The sequence below is a fragment of the Prosopis cineraria genome, unplaced genomic scaffold (genome assembly GCF_029017545.1).
Source record: "Prosopis cineraria cultivar Desert tree isolate PC_DT_omini unplaced genomic scaffold, ASM2901754v1 PC14, whole genome shotgun sequence".
NCBI lineage: Eukaryota > Viridiplantae > Streptophyta > Magnoliopsida > Fabales > Fabaceae > Prosopis > Prosopis cineraria.
Window position 1 is genome coordinate 31,259,706 of NW_026555345.1, and position 10,010 is coordinate 31,269,715.

The following is a 10,010-nucleotide window of genomic DNA, read 5'->3' on the forward strand; positions in this document are numbered from 1 at the left end:
TTTGGTGAAAAAATATACTTTAAGTTTAAACATCTTCTATCTAACAAGTTTCTTTAATAAATTGATAAGCAAATTTTAGTTAAATGATAAGTTCATTTACTAATTTGATAGATACACTTCAAGATATTTTTAAAATGACAAGTTCACGTGAATGGGAGATGAAATTTTTTAATAAATAAAGGATAATTTGATAATTGAACATGAAAATGTAACATCAAATCAATCCTTAATCTTATAGTGAAATTTTGTAATGTTTTGAGCTTAATTTAAAAGTATTCCCCTTCTTGATCCTTTAGTGAATTTCTTCCTTAAACAAATGATATGAAGAAAAATATTATGTAAAGAGCTACAGCCTACATGAATCTAAAAGAGGATGCAATATTTATAACTTTAATGTGGTTTCTTATAATTTTTACATTTTCCTGTATAATATGATGTATTTATTGATTGTACTTTTTCCTAAAAATTTGTAATTAAGGTAAATATTTTTCTTAATTTTCACTAATTCTTCAATACCAATATTAATATATATATATATATATATAAATTTTAAAAAATTATGTTGTTTGCAAGTTATAAATAATATTACTCATTAGTTAAGGTAAGTAAAATATAAAAAATTGTATCTAATTCTTTTGGTTCTCAGGATTTAGGTATAATTTTTTATAGATATGCAATTATTCATTATTCATAAATCCAGTTGGGTAGGACGACATTGATGAAAAAAGTACTTCAAATACCATAAGTTTTGCATATCACTATTTGTATGAATATCTAAGCATGTATTTTGCGTTGGTTATATATAAAAAGGAATATTTTTTATTATTATTTTTTTAAAAATATTAAAATTTTCAAATATATAATTTTTAAATTTGAAAAATACTTAAAATCAAAAAATATTGGGAAAACACAATTTTCATTCTTTGCAATTTACTTGAGCTATGTTATAAGTTCTTTTACTTTTTTAATGTTCTAGGTATTTGTACTTTACTTTATTTAAAACGCTAGTTCTTACATTTTTAAAGGGACGTTAAGGTGACACAGACAATGTTTATAATGTTGATGTGTCATTTAATAATATTAGTTTTTTACTTATTAGAAAACTAATGTTGATGTAGATTTTTTAATAAACAAAAATAAAAAAAAGGCCTACATCATGTGCTAACCTAGATCACAAACTATAAAATGCTCAAAACACATAGACTTACATGCTCAAAATGCACAAAGTAAAACGCTTAAAACCCTTATTTTCTACTTAGGGCAAAAATATCATTGACTCCAATTGGGACCACAATAGAGGGAGAGACCCCACTGATATGACATCGGAAAAGCCTCGTTGAAAGCCAGAAAAGAGAATTCGAAGGTGACAGAGCTTATTTATTACAAATTTTTTTAATATCAATTAAAATCATTTATTATATTTTATTAACTCAAAGTAAATACATATTATATTAGAATTAAAAATTTATTTAAGTATATAAGTTTTGTGCGCTAAATGCATTTTAGTTTAAAAATAATTTTTTTAAAAAATGTATATAAAAAATTAAAAAAATGTATTTTAACTTTTAAGTATGGAAGAAGAGTATTCAAATTAAATTTTACATTTGGGTCCACTTACATTTTATTTTTATTTTATTCATTCGGAGTTCAAGCCAAAGCCAATCTTTCCTCTTCAATTTTTCAGATTAAACGCTTAACTTTTGCATCATAAAAAAAAAAAAAACAAACAAACAGACGGGCAAAAACGACCTCGGCCGAAGCGCGTCGAAGCAAAAATAGACAAGCAAACAAGGTCAACCATTACACTTCCGTTCTCGACTCCGTGTTGCATTGGTCATTATCTTCAACAACCAAAACTTTTGTCTGTCTTTTATTCCCCCCCAACAGCCTTTTGATAAGAATGGAAGCTCCACAGATACAACTTTAAATGTTGTTTATAAAAAAGTCCTTGATACTTTAGTTTAAAAAATTACAAATTTTTCTTAATCAACTTTGCGTTGTATTTATTTACAATGTTTGTTTTTATCATTTGTTATACTTTTTTTTCCTATTCCAGTATCTTGGGTAATTAGAGGAGTATTACCACCTTTTATTTAAACTAATACGAACCTTCACTGCGTGTGACTGCTATTACCAACAACAATTTCACAAATATCTTAAAAATGCCTTTGGCATGTTTATTTGGATTAAGATATAATTTTACTCTTAAACTATTTTTAGAAAAATAATATTATTCCTAAACCATTTATCGTAGCAATATTGTTCCTAAATTAATTAAATTGGAGTAATGTCACTCTCACAATTTAAACGTATGTTATTGTAGATAGTGAAACTCACTTTTTATGAGTTAAGATGTAATTTTGCCCCTAAATTATTTTTAGAGGAGCAATGTTGTTTTCACTATTTAAAAATAAAAAAAATAAAAAAATAAATTATAATAATATTAAATAAAATAATATTAAATGTATATGTAAATATAAAATTATAATAAATAAAAAAATATTAAATGTATATATAAAATAAATATAAGAAAAAATTTATAATATATTAATAAAAATTATAAATTAACAATATTATAAATTATAATTTTATGACTTGTTAAATATAAGTGGATCTTGATTAAGTTAGATATGAATAGAATTAAAAATATATGTATTTGCATCTATCATTATCAATCGGAGCCATCATTAATGACTAGATTTGGATCAAAAAACCGTTTTTATAATTGAGCTGTATTGGACAAAAGTTAAGAAGCTATTAAGGCGAAAACCAAAGTTGAATTGGGAATTGGAGCGATTTTAACCATAATATTAAAAAAATTAAATTTTTTTTTAAAATAGAAAAATTCAAAAATTAGATCAACTTTATTTTTGAATAATTGATATGTATAAAATGTGATTTAAGATCATTTTTTTATGAAGATATTGATAATTATAGGTGTAAATATAGGTACTTTTTAGTCTACTCTTATATAATTTAACCAAAATTTACTTATATTTAACAAGTTGTAAAATTATAATTTATATTTTTTCTTATTTTATATATACATTTAATGTTATTATAATTTTATTTTTTATTTAATTTTATGATTTTTAAATGGTAAGGGCAATTTTGCTTCTCTAAGAATAATTTAAGAATAAAATTACATCTTAACTTATGTAAAGTGGGTCTCACTTATTATAGTAATAGACGTTTAAATGGTAAGAGCAACATTGCTTTGATTTAGTTAGTTTAGGGGTAATATTGCTATGATAAATAGTTTAGGAACAATGTTACTACTCTGAGAATAGTGTAGAAATAAAATTATACCTTAACCTTATTTATTTAATGCAATTACATATTGTAGAAATTGAACTCGAGACTTTTAGGATATGCTGATTCAACTCCGTTAACAAGTTGAATCAAGTGCCACTTGATTACCTTATGTTATACTCTACTTGTGCATAATTAGTGTTATTGACAATAACTAAATATCCCTACTATATATAAGGTAAGAAAAAATTGTCCGTTACAAGTTATTTTTATAGAAAAGATTTTCCTGTAAAATTTTGTCATACATAAGGGATATCACGTATTAAAAAAAAAAAACTATTATATTTACTGGTTATATTAAAATTTAGATCAATTAGTTGTCAACTTCCTGCCGGTCGTTGAATCAAAATAATCACTATATTTGATGTACGATTCAAAAGTCGATTGGGCTGTATACCACGAGAGAGGCCACCTATAATGCATCATTCTTCGATCTCGCATGTATTATGTGGTCATTGATCACATGCACAGCTCGTATGATACATTTACAAATATTGACTGCCAAAATGCTGGGAAATTTGTCGAGAACGAAAGGAGAAGAAGCGCAAGTTATGCGTAAGATACACTTTCTAAAATTTTGGTGCGTTCTGAGTATCTTTTGGGTAACTGGCACTTTTTATGGGTACAACATGACAGCAAATTGAAGTATATTATGGAGGAATCAAGTTCGGCGAAGTAAAGGCACAAGAGTACAAATTTTAAGGAAAGAACTAATTCCCATTCTTGCTGCTAATTTTCAATATTGTATATGTTGGATGCAAAGTTTGTGATAAGAATTTGTAGAACGTGGCTGGTTCCTAGTTATGTACTGCGCAAATTATATTCACTTTCACACTTTAACAAGCTTACGGCACTACTTTTGCAGGAAATTTATATTGAATTTTTGTAATAACTGAGGACATTCAAGGTACTAAATTAATCATACATTTGATAAATCAGACAATAATGAGTTTGAAACGTGGATCATGCTACGCTTCAAAACTTCCGGTTTTGAAAGTGCTGTAGTGGACTCTGGCCAACAGAAAAAAGAATGTTTTGTTGTGAACACAATGTGCCTTTATTTTAATCTAAGTTTGAGTATGTGTACATTGACTGATTGATATCAAATTGATGTTGTTTTTCTCCTCCGCTGGCTACATCCGTGAAGTTGTAATATCAGCACAGTTTGAATTGCATATCTGATAAGATCATCCAAGACCAATGTCATGTTTCCTTAATGTCACCTCAATAGTACGCATAATTATCACGTTTTTTCCCCCAACTCACAGTCAAGTAACAGTACGCATAATTTCCTCGTTACCATGACATATCAAGAATATCTGAACAAAGAAGCAATGTCAGCACTCAGGATTGCTAGAAATGTAGTCTAGTATCCAATCTATTGTAATATACAATAAATTTGCAAGAATACACCAAACCATTTACTGTTTATATGGTCATACGTCAGCTCTGCTCTAGCTTTGGGTTACGTAGTTTCACAAATTTCTCCCCATGCAAAATATCTAGTTACATCTAATTTGATTGCAAAAGTAACTTGCGATCTTTCTTCAGTATCCTCAATTGTTTAATCAGCAGGCTTATATAAGGCCGTATTCCTTGAGTCTTGGTCATTTACCAGTTGGTGCTGTCCAGCATGCTCCTTCAACTTCTCTACATGTTGCAATCTAGCAGAACAGATACATGAGCTTTAGATTTTCCGATTCCCTTTATTTGACCTTAAACCTTGTTTGAGATTCCACATTGCCGATTGGTTTGGTTAATTGTCCTGGCAGGCAAGATTCCCAGAGAAGAACGGCCAACTAGCTCTGACTTCCCTAATTATAAATAGATATATTACATTAACATTTTCATCAACTTCCTACCCATTTCCATAGCAGACTCAAGTCCATAATTGGATATTCTATTCCACATCAAATAATCCATTAGTAAATCTCAGTACTTTGTTCATGCTTTCATGAGGAAATATTTCTCCGCTAGTTTTGTCGGCTACACGTTTCATGGTTAACAATAGTATATAATCCAATACCACTATATTACCTTAGTCAGAAAAAAGTCAAATGCTAGATCTTCGTTGGATGAGATACTTATCCCAGTATCATCTTTAGCTCCTCCAACAGCTGTATCTGACTTTGTTATGACGGTCTTCGGGCTGCAACATGATGGGAGGCTTGCAAGTAGAATAGTCAACAATGTCCTAGGACCCAAAGATCAAAGTTAAAACTAGCATATGGATATCCCAAACATCTGCAAGTCAATATCAAACACTATTCCACTGTTGCGTCACACTTAAGCTTGTTCTGCCTCAGAATTCTCGGAGCCCATGTGACTGTGTATCATTTAAACCTGGAAATATGCCAACCGTCATGCTGCACATACAGGGGCAAAGTGCTATCATCTTATTTTGGAACTTTCAATACAACGTGGTTTAACAGACACCCAAAGTATTCCATGAGATCATTCAAATCCAACTCCAATCATAATTATTAATATACTTCAAAATCATTACGATTAACGAAGGCAATATGCGAGACCATGGCCATTATGAATTGCCATAATAGTCACATTCATTGAAATGACAGTATTATATGAGAATCATATCACATTCATCCCAGTCCAAGTAGCGGCAGAAACGTCTCCTAATTTATATCAAAATTGAATTATATGAAGCAATGTCATGAGTACCTCAAAAAGTTCATTTATATTATCTGCTGTCTTTGCAGATGTCTCGATAAAGAACATTCCATTCTTCTCTGCATACTCCAGGGCATCCTTCACAGAAATATTCAAGCATAATATATGAGAATGATAAGTTGTTATTCATTTACAAAACAGGCCATAATAATATTCAGCCATGTAGCACTACCTGGACAGGTACCTCCCGCTTCTCTTGAAGATCGGCTTTGTTACCGACCAAGGCCATAATTATATCAGGGCTTCCATGCTTTTGTAACTCCTACAAATACGACTACATATATCAAATGCTTAGCCAAATTTAAGATAGAAAAGTGGAGAGGGAGCTTGAAGCCGTCTAACGGAAAGGATATACGCCAACAATAACTTCACGAAATTGAATTATCAGCTAACAATGTTAATCTCTGGACAGTCTTTCCAGCACCTTCTCGCATAACGACTTATTCAATCTAATGCTCGGAAAAATCTATGAAAGTAAAAAAGAATTATGGAAACGGGAAACCTCAGAAATGCATGTAACCGACATTGATGCTATTTCACTTCAATTATAATGGATTTTTGTGGGCTAGAAACAATTAAATCTAGCTATAAAATGCACATAACACTGCTGCTTGGCACACAGATTGTCAGCTTCTTATACCTTTCTAGAAATATATTTAAGAAATGACCAAACACTTTCACGCCCACACATAATTTGCAATTAGTCCGTAAAACCTAATATTGAATATTTTGTATAGCAGTAACAATAAACAGGACATTATAACAGGATGAACTAATTCATGTTTCATTGATTCTACCATTTTCATGACTTAGGTCAACTCATCAAAGTGGCTTGAATATCAACCAGGACAATTTCAAAACCACGAATTGATTAATATTACTCTTGACAGCAATTACAGATGGAATGTCATCCTCTAAAATGCTGAAAGCCATGTTCACTACATGGGAAACCTATTTTCTTTAGTTAGACAACAGAACTGGTATTGGCTCCATATCACATACATTACACCAATATACCTCTCTATTTACAGAGAGCTATCTTCTAACAGATCTCTGACCTCTCCTGTATCACATGTCATGACTGCCCTTATTTAAGGTCACCACAGCTTTATGACACATTTCAATCCCTCATTTCCCAATTCAAAGTGAACTGTAAATGCATTCATCTGGTCACTAGCTTCCAACTGCTATGATTAATAAAGAAGGAAGCGATTCAATAAAGGATTGGATTTTACCCCTTCATTGAACAGTCCCCCACTAAAATTTATTGGATTGTTATTCATAGTAATGGTAGTTATAAGAGATAAGAAATGGAAATACAGAACCATCCAGTTACAACGAGTCTACCTTGACCCAGTACTGTGCTTTGTAGAAAGATTCTGGTCTTGTTATATCGTAGACAATAACTGCAACTGCTGCACCACGATAATATAATGGTGCTAGAGCAGCATACCTGAAAAAGACATAATTAACTTTTATCCCGAATATATATGTTTAGATAAGAAGTTGGATAATTAATGAGAAACAGACTACATAGTTGAGCCCTCCTGCTATACAGTATGTAGAAACTGCAAAGTCAAATAAAAATACCTTTCTTGACCAGCAGTATCCCATATTTCAAACCTGACTGTCGTAGAGCCTTGCAAAGCAATTGTTTGTGACAAAAACGAAGCTCCCACAGTTACCTTAAATTACAAAGACTAAAAGGTGAGTTACCTAGCCATGAAATTTTTTATAACAGAGGATGCATATGCTCTCTACTTCATAGTTTAAATTGATTAAAAGGTAAATTACTATGACTTCCCCTAAGTTTTTTTTTTTTTTGTTTTATTACCCAATACCCCCTCGGTTTTGAAAAATAACTCTCTAAACGTAAGGAAGGATTTGCATGATCTTCAAACGTAATTTCGCTTTTACCCTTGACCCATCTCTGCTCTCACTACACACCAAACCACCTTTATGGAATTAAAACCTTTTCCTAAACACCTTCAACTCCGAAAGAGGTTCATACTAAATATCTTTACAGCTGAGACTAGACCAAACAATGTGGGCACAATGGTCTACAACATGTAACGCAGTGGCTTTAATTTGAGGAGAAGAAACTAAGTAGCAGCTTGGCACTTTCCCTTCTGCCTGGGCCATGTTGTACAAATGTTACATGAAACACTAGGGAGGGCACAGTTATTGCTCCAAATAGAAGCATCAAGTGAGAGAGGCTAAAACAGTAAACCCCCAGAAAAGCTTGCATAAAAAAGATGCAACACAGGCAAAATACGACTTACCTTGGATGTTGGATCGAACTTGCCACGAACAAATCGAAGAACAATACAGCTTTTACCAACACCAGAATCACCTAACAGAACAAGCTGCGTTCAATTGAAATTTAAAATGTTAGTTTCTGTATCCAAGGGAGGTTGAATATGGTTGAATTTGTATTTTAACCGAATTTTATTAACTTTTTCAATCAATCCCCTTCAAGAACTTAATAAGCCGTACATTATGCAAAAATGTCCTCATGCGTGCTCCATCTACGAATCCTCTTAAAAATATTATCAGGCTTTGATATCAAATATTATTTGTTTCTCTTTTATGGCTATAAAAGAGCGTATTCTTATTTCGTAATTCATTTTGTATGTTTTTCTTTTTCCTCTCTAGTTTTGGAACTGAATCGCTAAATTCAGTTTAAACTGAACTGACAATGGAACCAAGTCAATGATCCTCTATAAAGAAACAGTTTACAAATGGTATTGAAAAAATATGCTAGTCTACAAATATCGGCCCTCGAAATATAATTGCAATAATCGATGCCACAAAATTAAAGTGATTTGGGCTCGACATGAAACACACTGAAAACAAAAAATCCAGAAAATTTACAATTCCACGTTCCAAAAAATGAAAAAAGAGTCATTTCTCCTCTCCAAACAATTAATTCAAAGCAAAGAATAAATTCCAAAATAAATGGAGTAGATTTTAGGGTGTTCCCTTCAGAAAATGTCAAATGATCATGTTTGTACACGGAAACAAACAGCTCGCTAGCATAAAACTCTGCCTATGAAGTACCTTCACGCGTAGATTCTTGGAGTCCTGACCTTCATCATTCTCTAAACTGGCTATTCCAAGCCTTTTTGGATTTCTATCTGGAAAAAAACAAGATCAAAATAACGCATAATGTCAACAAATAGCAACAACTTAACAAACAAATAATGAAATGAGGAGAAACAAATGAGGAAACTCTACAAATTCAAAACCCAGGATGAAACAAAAATAATCCAAATTAGTCTAAGATTCAATCACATTTCCGCTCCAGAGTCAAATATTAGAAATAACAACGGAATTCTGTCCAGAATTTTCTTTTTAAATCCGTGTGCATCGTGAAAACGCAACGTTTGATATTTACCTGGAAGGGAGAACGTGCAACCCATGATAGAGAATTTCGAACTGTAGTTATATAAATGTGAACGTAATATGGGGTTCACCGAAGGAAGGGTTTTTTTTTTTTTTTGGGGACCTGAAAAGAGAAAGGGATTCAATACCCAGCAATCTATTGACGCTAGTGGATGATTTTGGCCTTCTGGGTAATGATTGGTACAGATTAAACTTGTTTGTTTCCACAGGAATTGAATTGCGCCCGTGGAAACTTATGGAAATTCTCCTCTCTTTTTCACACAAATATTAGAAAATGCTCTCACATGATTTCTGTAGAAGTATGAGACGGGAGGATTTCTGCGTCGGATTCATACATAATCTTCGTCTTCGTATTATTTAATTAATTTAAATTTCACTTTACTAAATTATGCTAAAATTTGATTAAAATTCTTTGTAAATTTAGTATTGGATCAAACAATCAACTATTTTTTTTAAAATTAACTATATTTACTCATGTGGTTTAATATATTCAACAATTTTATAATATCGGCTAAAGCATATATTTAGGTTACGTTTGCTTATTAGAATAAAATATAATGGAATGAATTAAAAAAATTAAAAATAAAATGAATTAAATTATC

The 10,010-nt window shown here is 31.1% G+C and overlaps 1 protein-coding gene across 6 annotated transcripts; it reads right to left on the reverse strand.

The window, feature by feature from the left end:
* Window positions 1-4,662: 4,662 nt before the first annotated feature.
* On the reverse strand, window positions 4,663-9,696 carry LOC129293558 (ras-related protein RABF1-like). 6 transcript variants are annotated; one of them, XM_054931585.1, is made up of 9 exons: window positions 9,401-9,696; window positions 9,064-9,140; window positions 8,286-8,369; window positions 7,594-7,688; window positions 7,351-7,456; window positions 6,176-6,265; window positions 5,995-6,081; window positions 5,350-5,506; window positions 4,663-4,976 (listed from the first exon to the last, which is right to left on the reverse strand). In XM_054931585.1, exons 1-8 carry the CDS (start codon window positions 9,423-9,425, stop codon window positions 5,414-5,416), a joined length of 657 nt encoding a protein of 218 aa, XP_054787560.1. In that variant the 5' UTR covers window positions 9,426-9,696; the 3' UTR covers window positions 4,663-4,976; window positions 5,350-5,413. The 6 variants fall into 6 exon arrangements, with proteins under 6 accessions (XP_054787560.1, XP_054787557.1, XP_054787558.1 ...); XM_054931582.1 differs by having other exon boundaries at window positions 4,663-5,117; XM_054931583.1 differs by having other exon boundaries at window positions 4,663-5,121.
* Window positions 9,697-10,010: the final 314 nt, after the last annotated feature.